Source organism: Perca fluviatilis, chromosome 12, assembly GCF_010015445.1.
Source record: "Perca fluviatilis chromosome 12, GENO_Pfluv_1.0, whole genome shotgun sequence".
Classification (NCBI taxonomy): Eukaryota; Metazoa; Chordata; class Actinopteri; order Perciformes; family Percidae; genus Perca; species Perca fluviatilis.
Window position 1 is genome coordinate 8,397,670 of NC_053123.1, and position 23,462 is coordinate 8,421,131.

General features: G+C 40.1%; 1 protein-coding gene across 2 annotated transcripts; it reads right to left on the reverse strand.

Annotated features, from left to right (window-relative positions):
- Positions 1-1,915: 1,915 nt before the first annotated feature.
- traf3ip1 (TNF receptor-associated factor 3 interacting protein 1) lies at positions 1,916-23,462 on the reverse strand. 2 transcript variants are annotated; one of them, XM_039818312.1, is made up of 17 exons: positions 23,210-23,462; positions 21,166-21,234; positions 19,021-19,182; positions 18,262-18,390; positions 17,432-17,866; positions 17,278-17,349; positions 17,017-17,037; positions 16,318-16,341; positions 15,861-15,936; positions 15,451-15,471; positions 13,112-13,199; positions 12,277-12,369; positions 11,014-11,143; positions 10,900-10,936; positions 10,691-10,767; positions 5,029-5,246; positions 1,916-4,543 (listed from the first exon to the last, which is right to left on the reverse strand). In XM_039818312.1, the coding sequence occupies exons 1-17, from the start codon at positions 23,330-23,332 to the stop codon at positions 4,378-4,380; spliced, it is 1,941 nt and encodes a 646-aa protein (XP_039674246.1). In that variant the 5' UTR covers positions 23,333-23,462; the 3' UTR covers positions 1,916-4,377. The 2 variants fall into 2 exon arrangements, with proteins under 2 accessions (XP_039674246.1, XP_039674247.1); XM_039818313.1 differs by lacking the exon at positions 17,017-17,037.

Genomic DNA, 23,462 nt, shown 5'->3' on the forward strand with positions numbered 1-23,462 from the left:
TGCTGATGTCAATTTAACAAAATATGCATGGACTGTAGATATTATTTGTAGACTGTATTATTATTTACCAACATGAAGGTCAAAACTTTGTTTTTAAGCCAAAATTCAGTGGAACTACTCAGTCAATTTATTTGGCCTAAAACTAGCCCAAATGCTATGAAATATACAAGTATAGTCTAGTGTAGCCTAAAATTGTAGAATCAGCCTTTATATTACCATGTGTAAGTCTTTGTTTTTATTGTTGAATGTAACACATCATCAGTAGTCCTAATATTGTGGTAGGTGTCTACAGTAGGCTGTTATAACTTATAAAAGTGATAGAAAAATCTGTTTGAAAATAGATACTGGAATAATGGATCATTTGGGTCAAGTTGCACCTAAAACTGTCCACAAATATATATTATAATTCCGTGGCACATCATGATGTGTTTACTTCTATGAATAAAGCCCACCTACCATAGGATCGTATTAAAGGTCAAAGAGCAGTACCAAAAGGAATCCAGGATCCAAGGAAAGGAGTTTGGGCTTATTAACTCCTACAGTTCCTACATACTGTGTGTCCATGTTTCTGTGTACACAAAGGTTAGGCATTCTGCTTAGCTGCTGGTTGCATGTAAGCAGTTTGGGTAACTGCACAACGTTTGGCTAAAATATTGTGTCAGTCGTCTTTTAGACTGTTCCATGTGTGGGGAGTCATTTTTGGGTGGGTAACATACACCAGGGTGGCATGCAGCCATGGCTCTATGCTGCCTGATAACAGATGAACCTTTGACACTGAGGCCCTGGTGGTGCTCTAAAAATACACGGACAGGTCAACTGTGCCACGTGTGCCCATAAGTGGACAGCTCGCGTACAGACTTCCAGCTTTGTAAAGACAGGTTTGTTTCATGGAGGAATATTAAAGGCCATTCCAAAATTCAATTGTGGATGAACAGATTTCATTTTAGCGAGCATGTGCTTTGCAATTATAATTTTGAGACACGCAGTCTTACTTATTGAAAGTATGCAACCAGGTTCAAACCCATACTATCACAAGACTTGGGAACATAGTACACAACCCATCCCACTGATTGCAACACTCAGAACAATAAGCATGTAATAGTACTTTCATTAATGCAGAATATAAACAATGCCAGATTGATATGTCAGCACTCCAAACCCTGGCCATGTGTTTTATGTGTAGCTCATTTTCAGATTTAAAGTTCAAAAAAGTGATTGGGACTAGCAAAAGGATAAGTGGGTAACTGTAGTCAACAACAGTGGTCACTCATTAGCAGCATGATCCATTGTGAAATTCAAAGGGGAAAAAAAACTCAGTGAAGAGGTTTTAAGTCACTTCTTCTTTGTGGAACCCTACATTTAAAAGGGGAAACGCAGATGGACAATGGAGCTTTCTTTGGATTGTGCTGTAGTCTTATCTTAATCCACCTGTTGAGACTGGGGCCAGCGTCTTTTGTCCATGGCTTCTCCTAGGGGCCTTCGGTTAAATCTCCGACTTGCATCACAAATGCTCCATCTTCACTCCAAATCTTGCTTAATAGTTGTTAAAGGGGCTTCCTAATATGCTTTGTGTGTGTGCTGCAGCTGTTTCTTGGCTTGCCAGAGAAAAGTTGCCGCTAATGTCACTTGAGGGTCTTAAAAAGAAAGTTAAACTTCTGTCATGTCAGACCGGGCTTCAAAAGATACGAGTCTCGTCGAGTGTGACTTGGCCGTGCCAGACGCCACAAGGGCTTCACATAAACTCGTCAAAATCCCAAACCAGGGTCATTTATCATTTCGCTCATAATGTAACTCAAGCAGTCCAGACCTCTCATTAATTTTCCATTATAAGGACAACTTGACTTGGAGTCTGTAGCTTTCTCTCAGCAACAGTCACTACTCTCCATTGACTCTTGAAAACAGGAATACACACATATCTATTGCAATGTAACCATTTATTTCACTCCACTACAAAATTATATACTTATTTGAACTATGATACAATCTCCACATATACATAATGTACAGTTTAAAGAGAAACAAGGATATTATACAAGTAGTTTACATTTTCATTTTATATGAGATATGAACACACAGGTTCTCACTTTTTTCCACAAGTTTTGTTTTAAGATTTTTTATATTTGACTTTTCAATAGGTTACAGTATATTTGATGGACTAAATATAATACTGATATGAAAATGGAGTAAATCGGACTAAATGAGAGTACATTTAGTGAATACCTCTAATAAAGATCAGTTAAATGAATAGCATTGATATAGATATTTCCCACTGAAGCAATGCCATTTTTAAAAGATATATCAGTGTAATTTTGCTCTTTCCGTAGCTGTTAGTGCCAATGATCAGTCTAAACAAACACAATTGGCCAGTCAGAAGCTATACATTTCTTCCCACTGGCAACTACTGGCTGTCTGTTTGTACATTACCAGTCTCTAGCTGTAATGAGATGTTGTGCCACCTATTCTATTGGTAACCGGTCTGATGAGGCAGTCAAAGTGGAAACCCATTTTTGGGCAGATGTCTTGGAGGTCTGTGCAGAGAAGATAAAGTCAAGCTACAGTATGTACGCTCATCACATTCACATCTGGAAAAACTAGTTCAGATACAACTGGACATTATAAAAAAAGCATTTAAAGAATGGATTACATTTATCAATCCAACCAAGTGTGTGTTTTTTTTACAGTGCTGTGTAAATGCTGGCAGTCTACATGTATATCTGCAGTAGAACTAACCAGAGGTAGCAACTGCACTTGTACAAGTTAAATTAACTTTTGTACTATTACTTAAATATGGTAACTGCATTGTATGTGTGTATTTCATTCACACATGGACTTCAGTGAGATGGCATTATTGGAATTTTGGGGAAACTGGGACAGTGGTTTCTTTTAGTCTCTATCCAATCTCAGCCTAGTTATTGCTTCATATTTTCTTATTAGCTACATATGTAAAGCACTTCTTTTTAAAGTCACAAAAGGAGTTAGTAAAATAGTTTTGTCTCATTTCTTTTAATGTATAAAGAATGGAAGTTTCTCACAAAAAGCTGCCATCTGACCAAACACTGTCTCCATTCCAAAAAAGAAACAGTTTGGCATATCCTACAGAATAAATAGAGTAGAGGGACCTCCCTGACGGCAGCTGTCCTGTTTGCTTACTGACTGCAGGGAAAAGGATAAACGCTTACAATTCCCTGAAAGTAAATTAAATGAGTGTGCCTATGTTTTATAAGATGGGTATGCGAGATAGAAGAAATAATTGCAACACTGCCACTGAAGGTACACCACTAATCACTCTTATCAAAGTGCAGCAGTGCTTCAAAAGTGGAACAGTGAAATAACATATAGATAAACTGTGAGTTTTGGTTTTTACAAGATGGTATAAGGTTGTTGTAAGCACAGGAAAAGGTTTTTTTTGTAGGAAGGGTAGCTTGAGGGAGGAAGCTTGAAGAAAAAGGTTTAGAAGAAAAAGAAAAGATCAGTATGACATGTTGCAGGTCCCAGGGCAAATTCAAACCAGGGCACCACAATCATATAACATGTATTACAATCGATTAGACCGTCAGGACTCCCCACATAAGTCCTAGACATCTCCATGCAAACTCAAGAAATTTTATTTAAACTTTCCTGTAATCAAGAAGTTGAATGTGAAGAAGAATATGTATTAACTGTTGTATAGCTAGTCCAATAGCACTATAGTAGATGTAATAATCATAGTTGAAAACAGCGAATGAATCAGATCACAAGCCTGCTTACTACTCCAATCAAATTGCACGCCCTGTGGACAGCAGTGGCTAAGTCCCAAGTCCTCAGAGCCAGGAAAAATAAGAACTGAGGCAATTAAACTAAACTAAACAAAATGTGCCACGCTCCAGGTTGCTAGCTTAATTAAAAAAAATAAAATAAAAAATACAGGTTTTAAAATTTGGTCCAGGGATTGCTGGGTGTACAGAAAATCAAACGTTCAGATATAGGCTTTTGATGAATTCACCCAGCAGTAAATATAACTATTTAATCTAACTTGGAAGTCATTAACTGTGCACTGGCTCATTCCACAAAGGCACCATTACAGAAAAGGGGTAAAGTAAAGTTAGTGTGCAGAGCAGGATCATATTTTGTATTTATTTATCTGTCAGTCACAGCAGATGCTAGTTAAAGTCAGACCTTCAAGCCATCATATAGAGCTTTTATTTACCAACATCCGACTGATATGTTTGGGTCCATCTCCTTTTCTGACAAAACCCCCTAAAAGTGCAGTGTTTGGTCCTACCCCACATCACCTCCAAGAAAAATGGTCTTACCAGTATTCTGAACGAGACACTGTTCATCCCTAAATCTTCAGTGCATTTTTAGGAAAGCTTTATTTCGTCGACTTTGTTTCTCACTTCAAGTTCTGGCGGAGAAGTTGATTCCAGTCACCATCTTCTGGATCTTCTCTTCATTCTTCAGTATGTTGGACCTTACAGCGCAAATCTTGTCCTGCTGGTCCTTGATCAGCTGCTCCAGCTCTGCTAGTTCTAACTTAAGAGGTTCCACTGCTCTGTCTGTCGCTCTGTAGCACACGCACACACGCACACACCACACACACACACACACACAGATTATTTGATTACATTATACATAATATAAAAACAGGTTGAGAAATACTCCACAGTAACCAGCAATACAGTAACGCAACACAGAGCTGTTAAAAAAATCGTATTACTTTCAATTTAAGATAAGAGATTACAACACGTCACCCAATTTGTAAAATGGCAGTGTAATTATAGCCGCATACACTGTATGACCTGTGTTTTAAAAGAGAATAATTAGTGTAACAGAAACGGTTAGGAATTTCCTGTGAAACATAATATTGATATTCCTTTCTTTCATCATAGCAAGACCAACAAAAGTAGCATTATTTTGGAAGCTGCGTTGAATATGATATACTGGAATCGGTAAATGAAATAGAAAGTTAGCATTTTGCATGAGAAAGTCAGTCTGTAAAGCTGTGCTGGAAATAACATTTCAATTGTGTTGTTTATGCGCCAACCCCACCTCTGCTCCTGCAGCAAGGCCTGTGCGTGCTCTTTGTTCTCCCGCCGCCAGGTGCGCAGTTCAGCCTGCATGGCGTCCATGTCCTCCTGTATGTAGTCCATGATCTTACCCAAAGGCAGGGTGCTGCGGCACACCGTCTGGATGGATGAGCGAAGCCGATCTATCTCCCGGGTCACCATGTCCCGCTCTTTCTTGCGTGCTGCTTCAGACACCACGTTCTGGAAGTGGGAGGTGTAGAATACAAATGGGTTAGGTTTCGGGGATGAAATCTTTGGTGCTGTCAACTTGCAAAGATAATGAACATTAAATAAAGTTTGAGGAGTGTGCATGTCGGTATTTGAGGAATGATTAATGAAATTGCATAAGCAGCTTTTTCTACATCCAAGTCTTAACAGGTGCAGAAAGAAAACTAAGATGTTTGCATTTAATCTGCATGATTTAAACTAAACGCTGTATCAAACAGCTGTATGAGCATACACAAAATCACACAAAAATCACTTGTGTGTCCCTAAACCAAAACATAATAAACCCTCTTTAGGAATTCTACCTTTGCCAGCAAAGTCTCACATGCCCAGAACCAGAGCAAGGCTGCATTTAGTGGTTTAAGATTTCAAGGCTAAAAATGTTAGGCAGGAATTCTACCAACCTAGCTGTATATATAAAGATCAAACGTGCGGCTGAATTGTGCTGGCCAAAGTCAGGGGACTGGTTGATGAGGGCCTCCAGTGTATGGTGTGTGGTTCGGGGGGGGGGGGTCACCATATCAAAATTACACTCAGTCCCTCGATGGCGTAAAGGTATCAGGGAAGGACCTCCCTTGGCAGGGAGCAAATCCAAGGATGTTTGCTCAGCTGGGCTTCGCAAGGCCTTGGTGTGTGTGTGTGTGTGTGTGTGTGTGTGTGTGTGTGTGTGTGTGTGTGTGTGTGTAATGCTAAAGCACTCAGTATTGCAACCCTAAAGCCACACACACACGCTCACACACACACACACAGACCAAGCAGGGTTTCAGCATACAGTGGACACAGAGCCCCTCCACACTCTGTGGTCTTTAAGTCTTGTTTATTTTAGTAACAGGCTGTGGCAGTGGAGTTATTTTACTACAGTATTGAGTAACAACTACTACACTTATGCCTCCTTTCAAGTTCAACTCTTGGCCCAATTTATTCTATGTGGCTCCACAGATGGGAGCACCTGCCTTCACGAGGCAGCAGGAATCATATTTGCGACAGCGTGAAAACTAAATGACAGCTTCCTCTTCAAAACACACAATCTGTCACATATGCTTGCGACAGTTGGCACATTTAGCATTTGCCTTATCAAGTCATCTCCTAAAACAAACCAAACAGCTCAGTAATTACAATTCAAAATGGCAGCTTGACTAGACAAGACCACACTGCAGAAAAGACATCAAACATCACGGTGTCTCTACAGGAAGCAAGTACACATTTCTGACAACCTCACTCTTTGTTACCTATCTGTGGTTTGTTCAAGAGTGTGAGGGTTGAAACGCCTTGGCCCAGTGGTCCCCTGACATGGTGGGTGGCTTTCCACTGGGCGCTCTGAACCCTGCAGCTAGACAAACACTCTACGGCTCATTCGGCCTGCCTCGCTGCGGTTTGGTCTGCACGGCCCAGACAGGACCCATGGCTTCATTCTATTTGCCGTCCCCTTTGCTACCTCCCCCTCTCCCTTCTCTGTTGGAAAATGAAAAAAAAACTTGCTGTGAAAGCATGACCCCTGGTTCGTGTGCACTCTGTCCAGGTGGATATAAATCACAGCTTTATGGAGGTCTCTGTCGGGGTCTACGAGACCTGTGTGCTCCTACTTTTCCTTTTTCTAACCCAGATCACAGAACAATATTTAGACGTGGTGACCGCAGGAGTAGGAGGTGAGAGAGGAGGAAGGGGTGGAGACGGGACAGGTTTTCCCATTATCTCAGACAGTGATGAAAGCCCCAAGCAATGGGGAAGACACAGCCTCTGGCTGGCGCTAGAAAGGGCAGTTTTTATTCAGTATCGTCTTATAGATCGAGGTCTCATAAATAAATACTTTAATCTTGTTTTCATCGGCATTTATATTGTTGGATGGCAACATACTTCCTGATCTGAAATCTTTTATTTTAACTCTGCTTGGGTCTCCTTCACAGGAGGTACAACAGAATGAAATTATCGTGGACAACACTGCAATGTGAAATTAACCCAGGCAACACATGCCTAATCAGCTTAATTAGGTAACGCGTGCAAATATGTGATTTATGGACTGCTTATAAGGATTTTCCGAGTCAAGATGAAGACATTCTTCAGTCTCCTTTGACAAGAAAATCGCATGCAAGCTGTCAGCGGCAGAGCAACCTCTAGGGTATCATTAGCTGGGAAAACAATCCTTTTGATGCTAGTTGACAGCGAGAGATTAGCTTCCATCATATAAGGAGTGAAGCTTCATTCAGTCATTACTTTAATCAGCTTATTTTGGTCAAAACCGGAGGATGAGAGACAAATGTACAAAGCTCTCATTAGAGCTGCTTTGCCCACAATCAAGTTAAGTTGACGTTATAGTGGTAAACAGTAGGTTGTGGCACAGCAAGCTCAAACGCAACTGTGTAGGAACTCAAGTCAACGGCTCTTTCATCATGACAAACACAAATAAGAAGAAAAGAAAAAGATTTGTCAAAGGACGTATAGATGAGTGAAGACCACGTGCAACAATTTTAGAGCTTCTGCGAACAATTCTACTGGCTACTGGTGACCATTTGAAGACACTGATGCGCATCCCAATGGTTTTTACAATGCATTCCTGTAGAAGATCTGAGATGTGAGACAGGGAGTAAAGCATAGAAGGAGAATTGGCTCCATGCGAGGTTTATGGTCTTCCTCGCCATTTTTCATAGAAGGCCATTCAAAAGTCTAGCTGGATCATAAAAATAGCTTGGAGTCAGTGAGGTGAGCAGAAAAGCTTACGGCCACTGAGGTTACAGGATGTTGTTGTAGGGTCACTGTAGCCCCTTGGGGAGACAACTGAGATCACCACCCTGGGCTACGGAGGGGGGGGGGGGAAACTGAAAGAGAACTTTCAAAAGAAATCTCTGGCTTTACTGCAATAACTGAAATAGAAACTGTATTTTTTTTTTTTTTTTCTTTTCCAAAAGGTGGCTCTAAATTCAAACATGGAGAGAAAAAAAAAAGCCATTTTGAAGGGTTTGAATACTGTATATGACTTCTGATCATTGCTGTTGTCAAAGTTGGTCTGGTAACCGAGTGTGGGTGCTTCAGGTAGGTACTCCTCATAAACCTGACCAAAATCCTTTTAACAAGTCAATAGGACCTCCACAAAAGTAATATGACTAATGGAATGCCACAAGGCCATTTCCTAATGTTTCCACACACAAAAACGCTGGATGTTTATAAAGACACAGAGGTCTGCAGAAAGGAGTATTTATTTTCTTGACAATTCTGCAGAGTATTCAGGCCCTTCTCCTCCGTGACTCTCACTCAACAGCCATCCATTTGTATGCCACAGGGTTTATTTATACATTACAAACCTTCATCAAGGCTAATTTGATGGGGGTAAAGAAAAGAGGGAAAAGAGTACACAAAAAATCTTATGAAAACGCAGCTGCTGCAAGGGGCAAATTCTGTCTAAATAAAAGGAGAACTATCTTGGAATAATATACAATACTGCCGAGGGGTCATGAGGAAGGGCATCCCCATAAATATACAGCAGATTCTTCAGTCACACACACTGTGGTGGGACATGGCAAAATACAATCATTTGACTGTTTAAGATTTCCCTTTATTTACATCAGAACAGCAATGGGGCAGCTAGGCACTGGCATTAACAATAGCTAAATGAATTCAGAAATGACAAATAACATCAATTACAATGGGGAGTAATAACATTTAGATTGGATTTTCATAAAATATACGAAATGGTCCAAAGGCCAACATTTTTGTACTGAACATGATGTCGGATCTTAAATCAGGGGGGGTTGTGACTCACCCAGACGCAGTGTTTTGATAAACATCGGCATTTAAGAAAATGAATAGCGGCAGCTGAAATTTCAAACCCGTCATACTACATAGAATGAGGAAACTCAATATTTACATTATTGACCCTGCGTGTTTTACTGTGATTAAAAGAAGAAAAAAAACACAACTCCATTAAGCTGACCTCTCCACCCTTTCATGTCAGGAAGGAAGTCATTATAGTTCTTTATACAGCTGACGAGACAAGGCCAATAATGATAGAGAGGTGGACTGAACACCTCCTATGTGCAGGCATACCTGTTATAAGATGCCTGTGCAGACCATACAGGATACTCTGAAATTAAGGTTTGGAACCCCTGAAAACTGAGGAGGCTCCATTAAGAAAATTTGTTTAAACTCCACAAGGCTATGCTCATGTTACACAAAGAGCTCTGCTATTTTCTATGTTTTGCTTGTCTGTGTACGTATGTTTGGGTTTGCATAATTTCTTTGAGATAAATTCTTTTTTAAGTGGTGCGCAAAAATTACATTTAACACAGACATGTACAGTTGGTTAAATGCTGGGCCTACAAATTCCTGTCAAGCTATTTCAGTGTACTGGTGGGTAAGCTGAGACGACTTCAGGTGTGAGTTATGAGGGATGATGTCTGAGGATAAAGTTGGGAGGGGATGGATGAGGGGCCTTTTTTGCATGAGTGACAGTCCAAAACAGTGCATCCATCAGAGTCAGGGTGGTCAGCTAGGAAGGGATGCCGGGAGAGTATGCTTCAGTGAAGAGGACCACCCAAAGCAGACAGTGTACACCACCTCACACCATGGACTACAGACCAAACTGTAAGCTTCACACCGATTCACACTCTAAATAATCATGAAAGACCGCTCTCTCTCTCTGGCTGATAAATAAGCAAACCGAGGGGAATTGATGAGCAACACCAGTAATGTGTCACCTTGAAAAAAAACAGTTTATCATGTTTAATATGAAGTCTAAATCAATGACAAGATGAGAAAAAGAAGGAACTTTAGAAGAAAACCTGACAACTGTGCATTGGAGTCTTAATAGAGGACATTTAGAGACAAAATACGGCAGGACTGAAAACCTCAAACTGGTTGTGCATTGTCTCTTTTCTGGAACGACCTAAGTCCACACAAGGGGAAGGAGTGTGAACAGTCACAACAAGATCGTAAAAGCTAGTCCCCAAGATGACAGATACCAAACTCAAACTCTACATAGAACAGAGAAATCTGAAATCAAAACAAATTAAGCATACCTAAGATATTGAGCAACCCGAGAAAAAAAAAGCCAATTTTGCTCCAGACATCTTGATGTGTGTCTAATTGTGTGTGTGGTCTGTTGGAGGCCATACTTGCCTGTCTGGTTATTAGCCCTTCAGCCTCACTGAAGGGTAACATTCTTGTGGTTACAAGGCAGTGCAATTACACCTCTCTACTCCATTTGTTTATATCTTTCTTTCGAGAATAGCCAGTGTTGCACTGGGCCTTTCACTGCGGTTAAAACTTTGGCCCAGGAGATCAAACCTTCCAGGAAGAATGGCTGATAAAACTAATGGTAATATAAAAAAGGGAGCTCTGAGTCAGTGATAAGGATGAGTTAAAGAGAACTAGGCTGATACTGCCATCTAGAGGAGAAGCAAAAGAACTACTACTATCACTGTACATACCTGTTCTTTAGATTTGGGGGAGGATGGGGAAAATTCATAGTCTTTCTTGGTCTCAAGGATCTTTTTCACAAGGCCACCTACAGTGAGAGAAACAATGAGAGGAATAGTGAACGGTCTGTTTCCTCAAAGTGTGGCATTATTGCTCCTCCCAAAATAAAAAATAAGGGTGAACTAAAAAGAGAAAAAAAAAAAAAAATATGACCGTGTACCATGTTTGTCTTCACTGTCGAGTTCTTGTGCAAGCCCCTGTAATAGAAGAAATAGTAGATAACTATCCAATGTTTCCCATGGTATTTGAACAACTTCCTGTTTAAGTCACTTACCACATCCATCTCAGGAGAATCTGAAGGTGGAGGCACCTCCACGAGAAATTGCTCATCTTCATCCTCCTCATCCTCAGACAGCATCTTCCCATCCATGATGACTGGTGCTGAGGGCTTGGCACTGGACAGCCTGGAAGACAGACCAAGAAGAGAATAGGAAGACAGGGGTTGGTTTATTAACTGTGTTAGGCAGACTATAAAACGTTTTTTTCTCCGAACATGGCATTTCCTTTTGTCGATGATCCCGTTGATGAAGAAGCTGTATTACTTCTCAGGGAGTTAAACATATGTCCGGAGATGATACTGAGGCCCCGACTATAGATGCATTTTCATTTCCAGATACTAGCCTACCTATTTGAGCGGTATGGTTTTTCTTCCCAGTCCATCAGATATGTAGCCTACATAACCTTATCATCCTCATATCACTAAGGTCACCCAGTTTTCAGTTTTCTTTACATGGTGATGCGGAGCATATTAGTAAAGCCACTGTACAGCAAAGCACAGTCAGAAGAATGTGACTCGCTCTGAAACGTGTTTTAAACTTTTTTGGAGTGTTCCCTGGACACAAACCAGTGAGAACCATTAAAAAGGAGTTCCACAGTTTTGCAGGTGAATGATGTAAACCCTTTGAAATAAAAGATTATGAATTATAATTCTGTTAATGATGGTGCTGCAGCCTCAGAATGGGATTAGAAGGCCTAGGACTTTTTTGCCCGCAGTATTGCACCTAAATGAAATAAGATTATAGATTCAATACCATTTCACCAGTAATATTATACTTGTGATTAAATATGATATTAATACACTATATTGGAACTTACGCATTTACTCTTGCAGCAATTTTCTCCCACGCAAATTCTCTCTCTTTTGCAGCAGCCGCTGTGTTACTTTTTTTAAACGAAATATATGTTCCAACTCACTGTATGTGCGCATGAGTATTTCCGCCGACCCGTTTGTTTGTGGTTGTTACCAAGGTGAATTGCAGTATCATGGCTCCATTCATGATGCCTTTTTATTGTGGTGGTGCACGCGCGCTAACCTACTCTGAGTTGATTGAACCAACTCAAATCAGCTGTTCTGAAACCGAAACCTCAGGGTAAATCAACTCAGACATCAGGGTTAGACTCAGAGTTTGTTAAACCTCCTTCCTGAAACGGGCCCCTGTGTTCACACTAAGAATGTATTTACAAAGAAGAGAATCATTTTGCTGTTGCGACTATAAATTAGACTTATGATATGAGTGAATATGTGTGGTGAAGTCACCTCTCAGCTGGGGTCGCATCAGAGTAACTTTCCTGTTTCTTGACTCGGGGAGGTGCTGGCCGAGCGCTGCTGGGCCGTGGTATTCTCCTGTTGCTGTAGATTTAAAGGATTATACACATTACTGAAAAAAGCAGTTAAACTAACCCTTTTGGAACGGAATATTTTAAAATTTTTACAAGTGATTTTTATTTTGTTTCACAACCTATGTTATGTTTTACTTGACTCCTTTAACAAGCCAAGTCCCCTGTTAACAGCTCTGTGACTTGGCAAAAATGTCTACTTTGTGACAGCTACACTGACTCATTCAGATTTCAGGATGATAAATTGTTGCTTGGAACAATAAACAGTGACTATATTAATAACAGTAAAACTGCTATAACAGATGTCCAGCCAATCAAATGCCACTGATTACTTTAGTCAGTTAAAGAACAGAACATTCACAATCATCAAAATTAAAGGCAATTGTTCAACTGTGTAATCTACTGGAACTGATCGTGGATCAGGCCCAGGAACAAAACTAAGTTTCAAAAGCAAAACCACCCTGAATCTGAAAAAAATAACGCAATACAAAACCATGCAATGCAATAACGTTAGAACTACACCCTCAGAAATGATGCCATAACTTAATAAGATCTCAACAAAAAACTTCATAAGTTTGATCATATTTTGTCAATCCTGGTATATGTACCAGTAATGGAAAATTAGATATTTTTTGATGTGACAAACAGTTGATGGGAGCTGTGTTTTTTGTGAAGAATAATGTTTGAGTACCCTGTCCAATTCCTCAGCAAAGTGTTTGCAAACTGAGTGAAGGTTCAGTGTTGACTGTACAGACCTGGAGGCCATGTCGGATGGCACTGAGGAGCCTGCAATGTCTCCATTTTCCTGGGGGGCAGGTCTCTGGGCTAACAGAGCATCTCCGTCTGTGAAAGGCAATGATTTTTAGTTAGCTCAGTATTATTTAGCAAGGATTAGACCGATCCTTAGCATGGTGGACACTGACACTTAAGGAGAATTCGATTTCAACACCTAGCTCTATTGTTTGTAAATTTGGAGTGCTGTCAGTAGCGAGAAAAACGAAAATAATTGGTGTTGCCTACACCGTGTTATCCTCATAGTTTTAAAACGTGCTTTTAGCCTCTTAACATGTTCGAAATGTCATTACAAGTGCCTACCCATGTGAAGCGATTCCTTCTGAGTGAACACAGTGAATCTGACTGCAGTAGATGTGAAAGAAATGCATAAAAGGTCTGCTAATTCAGCTCTCTTTAGTTCCGGTGTTGAGACGGCAAGACGAGTACTTCGGGACCATCCACAAACTACAACACCGAAAAGAGATACAAACATTTTTGCTTATTTTTTAAAAGTGCTGTAGTACAACTAGCAGGAGACAAGTTATAACTGAGGTAAGTTTGGAGACACTACCTTATTTAATCATTAAATTAATAAATATTTTTGTTGTATCTCTTTTCAGTGTTGTAGTTTGTAGACGGTCCCTAAAACGAACGGTATACTAGCCGCATCCAAGGTGGCGCGTGCCATTGTGACGTCAAAATGACAAAGCAGAAACAGGAGGCCTGAACAAGTTCGCCGACAACCGGATGCCAGGACTCTCAGAGTGACTGCAAGTCTCTTACTGGGTTAAGAGGAGTTCTTTAATGGTGAATGAAAGGTTAGATCCAACCAAGTAGGTCATCGAATCAAATCGAAGCATTGACGGCAATGCTGCTGCCAGTTCTGCCGTTGTTTACCTTTTTCTTCTTCTTCTAGTCCGTAGAAAGGGCAACGTCGGTAGCTATGCTCATTAGCGCCACCGCTGTTCAGGAGAAGACTGCAACTAGTGTCGCGACCACCAGCGTGGGTATAAATAGTTACGGCGATTTCATGACGTCACATATGTGTGCGCCAGCTGGGCTGCGGTTACTGTAAAACACGCTTAAGTCTTGCCGTCTCACACCAGAACTAAACAGAGCTGAATTAGCAGACCTTTTATACATTTTTTTCACATGTACTGCAGTCAGATACACTGTGTTCACTCAGAAAGAATCACGCCACATGGGTAGGCACTTGTTAAGAGGCTAAAAGCACGTTTTAAAACTTGCCCTGTTTCAGAATCCTGGGTGCAAACTGTAGCAGGAGGATTGTGTTCGTTTTTCTCGCTACTGACAGTACTCCAAATTTACAAACAACAGAGCTACGTGTTGAAATCGACCGGGATTCTCCTTTAAGTACACATCTTTATAACAAGAACATACCAATGTCCTTTACGCTGGCTTAAATGCTACCACTCTGACAAAGCTACAGCTAGTTCAAAACCCTGTGGCACAAGTGGAAACTCAGGCATGTAAACTCAACAGCCTCCTTGCATTGACTTCCAACCATGATAGTCTGATTTTAGTATTTCTTCTAAAACTCTACACATCCCTTCACATACTTTAAATCTGAGCTGGAAATTTGGGATTGATCGGAAGACTTAATAAATAAATCATATCCTTTTGGACTGGACTTTTATGGAATTTTATACTTTTTGTTCATTTCTGCCTGTCCATGTCCTTTTTCCCCACCTACAGCTCCAACACAGTTGCACACCTATTCTCTGATATTTTTTCCTTTTTTACTTCTGTGCTAAGTGTTTCTTTGAGGAGTTTTTCCTTGTCTGTTCGTAGAATTTAGGCTGGGTCAGGAACCGTTGCCATTGTAAATCTGTAAAGCCTTTGAGACATATCTGATATTGGGCTATAAATAAACTTGACCAACTTGCTCAGATACTTTAACAAGTTAACATTGTTGCCCTAAATAACTGAGTGTCACTAAGTGAGTGATCGCACTCACTTTGTGACTTGATGTGGAGCCTGAACCCAAAGGAGCACTCTGACATTTTGAGGAAGACACTTTGCCGTCCCTGAGTCAGACTAGAAGATCATTCTTATGCCTTGTGCTTTCAGTACCGAGGTAGTAGAGCGTCAAGTTAAATGGCATAACCAAATATGGGTTATTTGGTTTATTTATGGGAGTGATCTCTTTCCTTCTCCATTATTGAAACTAAGCACGGCAATCCTGGAAATGCATTTTAGATCAAGTGCACCAACTCTCTCCTCAAGATGACACCATTTCCACATGGAAAATACAAAGTTAAAACCTTCATACTTTTTTTGCATACAACTGCACACTCACCTCCTTCACTGTCAGACTCATCTGTTGGAGAGCAGAACATATATATTGTTAGTTTCCTTTCTAATATGGAGTATGGAAAACAGATAACAAATATCTTTGTAATCTTTTGAGGAAATGTATTTTTGGAAAAGTCTTAATGTCAGTTCAATGAAGCTTGTATTGCTTCAGCCAACAGTAATCCTGATGAGTCACTCCTACCTCCCACTAAGGGAAACTAGTCAGTGATTTTTATTTAAGATAAGTGTAGTGTGTGAGTGCAAATAGAAATCTGTCAACTGTAAAATCAATTTAGATGTACTTCAGAGCCCTCCTGTCAATGATTAAAGTGCAGCTATTTTAGACATCGGTATTAACTATGTGAGATATGCCTCATTGATGTTCATTGGGAGAAAGAGTTGGGAGAGGGTTACCTTGACCTCCAATTTTTGGTCTCCGCCTCTGCCCTTTGGCAGATGAAGGCCGAGGTATTCTTGCTGGACTATCAGACTGTGAGAGTAGCAAAGAGAAGCAGGAAAAAGACACACCTTTAGAACAATAAGCACTAAAAAGCAACATATTACCTACTACCTTTTGTGATGATTTGAAGAACCCCTGGCATGTACCTCTATCTACTGTGCTAACCATTCATCATTTTCTTTGGTAAGCTTGAGGTACATTGAGGTATGGTATATTGCCATTAAGCACCAATAAACATGGAAAATTATCTTTTTAACCATGTATACAGACAGACCTCTCCATGCAAAATACAAACATTTTACATATACAAAAACATTGGAATTTAATGAAGAAGTGCAAGATCCCCCGTAAAACAGCAACAAAGCAAAGCTGGTAATGAAGAAAAGTGTGAAGCGTAGAGCAAGTTCTTACCTGGTTCTCAACTGCTTCTGCAGGCTGCACAGGCAAATAACACAGCATTACATCATGTACTAAACAGTCCCATTTATCAGTTATACACATGAAACAAGACCTCACATGTCTGCTACTATAGCCTAGAAATTAGCGCTAAACCAAGTAGCCAGCCACGCCAAGGCTGTTGCAATAGTCACTATATTCTAACACAGGGATCTTCAACAGGGTGTCCATGACCCCCAGCAGGTCCTCAGAGTCAATGCAGGGGGGCCTCCAAATTATGGTTACGTTTTGTTTCAAAAACTAGAAATAAAAATATAAAATAAAAAATGAATCCAACATATTATTAGCAAACTAGCCTATAGGTAAAGTAGTCACTAAGACCATCCACAGATACAGTTATTCCTAAGGATTCACTGTGCCACATGTATGTTTAACATTTAAACAAGATTTATAAAATCACTATTTTAATAGCTTAGTATTCTATGCAAAAAAGGTATGTATATAAAGGCTTTAGGCCATGCTACACGTTATTGTAGGCCCAGTTTAATATGCAACATTTTATACAATATATGTAGTAGGGGGTCCCTGCTCCGTCTCTCTTCCAGTTAAGGGGTCCTTGGCTTAAAAAACGTTGAAGACCCCTGTTCTAACACTAAAATGCAATTTACTGTAAAGTTCTAATTTTCTACTGATTGTTTCTGCAGGATTGAATACCTCGTCATCTGGGTTTGTATCCTTGCAAGAATAAGAGGCACAATATTTAAGAAAAATAGAAAATAAATTTGATTTATATATATATAATTATATTTTAGTTTTTCAAAGTGCATACAACATCAAGTTTAATTTGACATGTACAATCAGTCACCAACTCTATGTTTCTTGAATTGGCTGACTTGACATACAGGAAACTCTGTCCCAGTGATAGACATGTTTAATATATCATGGGTGAAATTTCTGCCAAATAATAGAACTTACTGCTGGCACATGTTTGGCTGTTTTGCTCGGCTCAGGGTTGGGTTTTTGCGGTGGTTCCTCTGATACTCTGGCCTAAGCAACAACATACACACAGAATGTAAATAATGCCATTTGCTGCTAACATTTAAGATGTGAGTGGGGTTAAGGCACATACCTTGCTATTGCCACTCTCTCCACTTTTTTTCCTCTCTTCGCCCTCTTTGTGTCGCTCTCTCTCTTTCTCCCGCTCTTTGTCTCTTCGTTTTTCCTTGTCTCTTTCCCGGTCTCTGCGAGAATCCCTATCTCTTGTCTTTTCTCTGCCTTTGTCTCTCTCTTTGTCTTTTTCCCTTTCTTGGTCCCTCTCTCTGTCCTTCTCTTTGTCCCTATCTTTGACTCGTCCTTTGTCTTTATCCTTGTCTCGCTCCCGGCTCTTGTCTTTGTCACGGTCTTTGGCATGGTGGTCCTGTTCACTGCGGTGGTGCTTGTCAGAGCGCTCCCTGTCACGCTGGTGCTCCTTCTCCCCATCTCTGCGTCGGCTCTCCTGCTCTTTGGGCTGGTCTGGGTCCTTCTGGTCCCGGCTCCCGCTGCGCTCTGTAATCCTTTTCTTCTCCTAGAAAAGTTCATGCCAATGCATAGGGTGAGGGTTTAATGCCAGCCATGGCTATATACTGGAAAACTCGCAATTTGATCATCCCATCAATTTTGTACACCAAGCCTGCAGGCCACAAGGCTAAATGCTAACACAGACAGTTCATTTCGCACTAAGTACAGGGTCCAAAATCTTCTTGGCACCATCTACTAGCCAAATGCTGTTAAAATATGCAAGTGGCTGACAGATTTGCTTCACTCACCAGCCAAAAAAACAATGGTTATCTATTGAGTGACAGGTCAAATTTTAACATTCACTAGTCATTTGGCTGGTGGACAAAAAAGTTAATTTTGGACCCTGAGTGTAGGATTGAGCAGCGTGTAATTCCATGATTGAAGAGGGCTGAGGACTCTCACCTCTCTATCCAGATGACGTTCACGTCCCTCCCTATTTTCCTTGTCCTGGGACCTGGAGGTGCTGGCTTTGGTCTTTATGTCCACCTTTTCTCCTGCAAGCACTCGCTTCACTGCATCGTCACTGGACATCTGTAAATCAAGTGAAGGTGAATGAGCAATATTATCAATGAGTTATATTAATCGTTGAATTTTTAACGAGGGTTGCATTTTTTTTTTTTACTGGATTTACCATGAAGCATGTAGCACATATTTGACCAGTTGCCTTGTCTGACTGACTTACCCTTTACATTACAGGGCTAAATGAACAATGGTGATATTCTCATGTTTCTTTATGAGATTTTCATTACTTTTTATTTTATTTCATACAAGTTGAAGAACTGGCAGTATTTTCGCTATTATAACCAGATGTCTTCAAAACAGAGACAGCCAAAAAGATGCATAAGATCTGAGAATACATACATTCTACATGACATGAAATCAAAATACTGTTACTATACTTCACTCCATCTCCAGGGTTCAATTAAAATATTTCTCCCTGAGAGGTGGCTAGACAATTTTCACAAGAGTATAATATTTTGATGTGAAAAATAACACACACACACTGAATGTTCTTTTTATGTAGTGCCACAACTATATTGTTTTTCCAGAATGGAGACTAGAAACATTGGAGAGTGAGCGTTTTCAATTTGTCATTCATATTTCAGTGTGCGTGTGCATGTGTGTGTGTGTGTGTGTGTGTAATCTCCCAAGAACACAGACCTTATTGATGCAGCACTTGGCCATGGCCTGCAACAGCTCATTGGTTTTCTCAGGCTCATGGCCGGCCACAATGCGTGCTGGTTTTGCCACCAGGGGCTCGCCACTCACCAGCATCACGACATCTATCGCTTTCTGGAGGAAGGCTATTTTAGAGTCCTTATCCTAGGAAGATAAACAGATGCTGTGATGAACAGGAGAGTGCACAGGAGACAGAGACGTGTTTGTGAAAGCAAAGGAACTCCAGTGGGAGTTTTTTTCCAACACAGTTTAGAATGATTGAACCCTTGAGATGTGCATATCCTTACAGAGTTCAACACCAAAAAGGCTCCGTTCACATACAGTCAGGCAAAAACACAAGTCTTCCCATTCATTTTGAATAGGGGTAGTGTGTTCAGGCTGCACCTGTGGGAGCCGCATGGGGAGCAGGAAAAAAAAGTTGACACTGACGTCACCCTAAGATGGTCAATCATGTAACCAGCGATCAGACTTGTCAGTTGGTTTTAAGGCGGTGTGAGAGTCCCGTACACTAAATAATAAACCTCACTGTCAAGTACTGCCACAAGAAAATTTAAAAAACTTAGAATATGTAGTCATGCTGTCATGCTTTCCTCTCAGGTCTATCCAAATCAAGTCCTGTAACATCAATTGATTGTCGGTTTTCATACGGATTATAAAAATCTTTACTAGAAAAAAAAATCGTTACTAGTTCATAAAGCAATAAATGATCTTTCACCAATGTACGTCTTAGTACTTTTTATGTATGAACAGAGAGGGCCCCCCAGATCCTCTGGCACGAGCATTTTGGTTGTTCTGAAGAAAAGGGGAAAAATCTGTGGGTGGTTCGTCTCTCTCTACTTAATACATACACTTGTCAATAACCTTGTTGCACCTTCTAGAAAAGGTCTATGACGAAGAAGTACATTACGAAACAATGTTTAATTCTAAATGCAAAAACCACAAATTAACATTATTTAATGACAGTCACGTGCCTGTTGTAAAACATCCAGTTTCAGTAACAGTGACATTTATCAAAGCGTAGCATCTTTCTATCAACTATTAATTTGGGGTCAGCTCTCAAACAGCAGACTTGAGTTCTGACACCTTGGCAGGCGCTCTTAGTCATGTCCTGCCAGATCCTCTCACAGGCAGCGTGTAGAGTTACTCCCACACAGACGCCCCAGACTGTCCCATGTAACACACAGGTGATCGTCCCTGCCACAGTCAGACTGACGGCAGAAACAAAATAAAACACTGAACAATTCACTGTGATTAAATGTGCAATAATCGTGCTACTAACTGCTGTACTGTGAAATACTACTGTGCAATATTTATGCTTGTTACAAATGCAATATCCCCCATAGTTGTATCCTCCAGTTACAGTATTCATAATTTATTGTATTTTTTGCACACTTTTGTACAGTATCTATACGATATCTATCTTGTCTTATTTTATTTACCCTGTATAATCTTTTTCTATTTTAGTTGGTGTGCTTTTCTTTGCCCTAAACTCTTTTTTACTCTTTTTACTTGACTCAAAGAGCCTGCACAATAATTCCTATGTGCCTGGGATGTTTGGTGTATTCACAAATGGCAAACAAAAATCTTGAATCTTATACACAAGTAAGGGTGTCGCTTTGGAAATAAATACATATTATGTTATAATCAAGCAAATTAACAGAGACAAATGCAGGGTTTTCCCTACCATTATAAGGCTTAGGTGCAGCACCCAAGCTGTTAAGGGCACCACCTAAGCCGAATAAATGTAACCAAAATACTTTTCTCACATGTAATGATGTAACGCTGGTCCCCAGTGGACTTCTTTAGCAAGTTTTGTCTTTAAGCTTTTTGAGTGTTCATTTTTATTCTCTGCTCTAGCTTTTCCACCATTTTAGACACGAATATGGTAATACTGGTCCAAAATGATGTGATTTTTTTTATTATTTTTTTTTAAATCCAAAACATATTTTCTTGAGAGGACCCCTAAACCCCCTGCCAAATAAGGGCACCTAAGTCTTCCACAAACCTAGGGAAAACACTGAAATGAATATAAAGGGAACACCATTAACCAAAGAATAGTGATATCAGTTTTTAGGAGAGCAGAGGTTAAAGAAGTTTAACGAGGTTGACAGCATGTGGTGAACTTACCTTAACATTATCTGACTTCATATCATTTTCTCCATACAGGCCTTTCATAAAACCAGTGGTCCTGATGATCTGAAAGTTGTAAGCAATACAGGTGTCACACTCAGTTGGCAGATAAAGTGGCTGACGCACACATCATGCAGTCCTCGATTCTAAAACATATTTATGAGATATTCCAGAAAATTAAAAAAAATATATATACATTTTTTTTATTTTTTTTTGATAAACGTGAATTAAAACTTCAGCATAACACGTTTTTTTGTACAGGTGAATAACTGTAGGTGTGGGACAACAGACAAAGCCTATGCAAATGTAGTTAATGTATACATGCTTGAAAATAATGTTCTGGCCTTAGTATTCCAGTTCAAAAGTATATGCTTTAATATCAATGGTAAAAATTCTGTTTGATAGTCGATGCACGCAGTCAACACAATGCTAATCAGAGGAAAGGAGTCACACATGCCGACACTCTTCCCTTTATCAAATATACATGAACCTAAGGTGAAATATTAGACTACTCAACAGGCAGAGAGTGAGAATGAGATCCTACTTGTTTAGAAAAGTGAAACAGATTTGCTTGACACCTCATGTCAAAGGATTATATTGTGTGGATAAAAGTAGTAATGAAAAAGAAAGAAAATGTAGTTGAGATAAAGCTGTTTAATCATATTGGATTTTGTTCTGAGTACTTAGTGTTTCCCCATAGTTATTTTATGTAGCACTTCTAACTTTGGTACCACATCTTTTTTATCTTGTCCTAATGCTACCTAGACTACTACTACTACTACTACTACACACAAGTGTTTGGGTTGATAAATTGTTAATTGTGTCAGACTGAAGTCTGATATAAATTAAATGACAGTTTAACACAGTAAAACACAGAAGCAGTCAATATAAAGTTTCCAAAGATGACCCGATCATGGTGTTTTAACCTTCATAGGGAACCACTTGTATGAAGCGTCCTAATGCCCACATGACTATACAATCTGTATCAGATATTTTCAACTAAGGGTATGTACTTTTCATATATTTTATTTACATTCTCTACCTGTAATAACAACTTTCTTCATACCATATAACTCACCCAAGCCCTAAGTGGTACATCACCTCTATGTTGTACACCAAGTAGATGAAAACAAATGCTTGATATTAGTAGGTAGCTACAGTAGACGCTGACCCTGGTCTGTAGCTACCTGACCTGACACTAACAGCTGCTGTGGCTTGCTAAACTGAACCCAACTGCCAAGGAATCAGACATTTGACTGTGGAGTTCACCTTAGCTCTTCCCTAAATCACTCAGAAAGGCTTTGAGTATATATGTAACCTGCTCACATACTGTATGTGTCCCTCAACTCTTAGTAGACACAGACCAAGAACGGTAACAATGTTTCACATTTACACAGCGATTAGCGAAGTTAATTATAGCACGACGTAACCCGCATTATCAAACAGCCCAGCTGCAATAAGCTGCTCAGCATCCGTGATCTCAACGTGACGGACTCGAACAATCAAACAAATTTAGCCAACTTAATACTCACAATCATCTCACTCTAGTTAAAAGTGGACACAATTGGTTTGACCGCTGTGTGCTCCGGTCGTGCCTGGCAACTATATACTGTATACACGTCTAGCTAGCTAACTAGCTAGCTAACCCACTAGTGTAACGTTACAGAATCTTACTTGGCACCCTAACAATAACACTGAATTGCTAGTGAATGTTAGCAACTATTTGGCTGATGGTCTACCTTGATGGTTTAGCTAACTACTTGCCAACCTTATTCGTACAACGGCAGGCACATTGATGGCTCGAGAAAATCTGCGGAGGGCAGTAACGTTACTGCGAAGTTAATGTTAGCTAACTTACTTGGTTAGCATAGTTCATGCTAACGTTGGTATATTAGCCAGCTAACTGATGACATAGCTAGCTAGATCCTGCTGGCGTCAGCCTTCTCGTATAGCTATATTGGCAAAAGTGTCTCATGGTGCTGGCTAGTTAAAAAACCGCCAGCTTGATAACGTTATCGTAACGTTAGCCTATCAGTCTCACCTCACTGAAGATGTCGTGAAGGTATCGAAACGGCGGCTTGCTTAGCAGTTTCTCCGTGAGAGGCGGTTTCTTTATTACTTTGCCCAGCGTGTCCTGGGTCTTTTTTACCACTGTCTCATTCATGGCAGCCGTCGAAAGTAAAGCTAAGAAGCTTAAACGCAGTAAAAGACAGTAAAAACTAATGCAGAGAAAGAACCTGGTGGCTCTGTCGCCTGGTTGCCATGTCAATGTTCTACAATCCCACAGTGCATCA

What these genes read in the sequence shown, in the direction of transcription:
- traf3ip1 (XM_039818312.1), bottom strand. Translation starts at nt 23,332, where the DNA reads ATGAATGAGACAGTGGTAAAAAAGACCCAGGACACGCTGGGCAAAGTA. An exon ending in GAGAGAGTGGCAATAGCAAG is followed by an intron (nt 17,350 to 17,431) that starts GTATGTGCCTTA and finishes GTTGTTGCTTAG; the next exon opens with GCCAGAGTATCAGAGGAACC. An exon ending in CAGCCAAACATGTGCCAGCA is followed by an intron (nt 17,038 to 17,277) that starts GTAAGTTCTATT and finishes TATTCTTGCAAG; the next exon opens with GATACAAACCCAGATGACGA.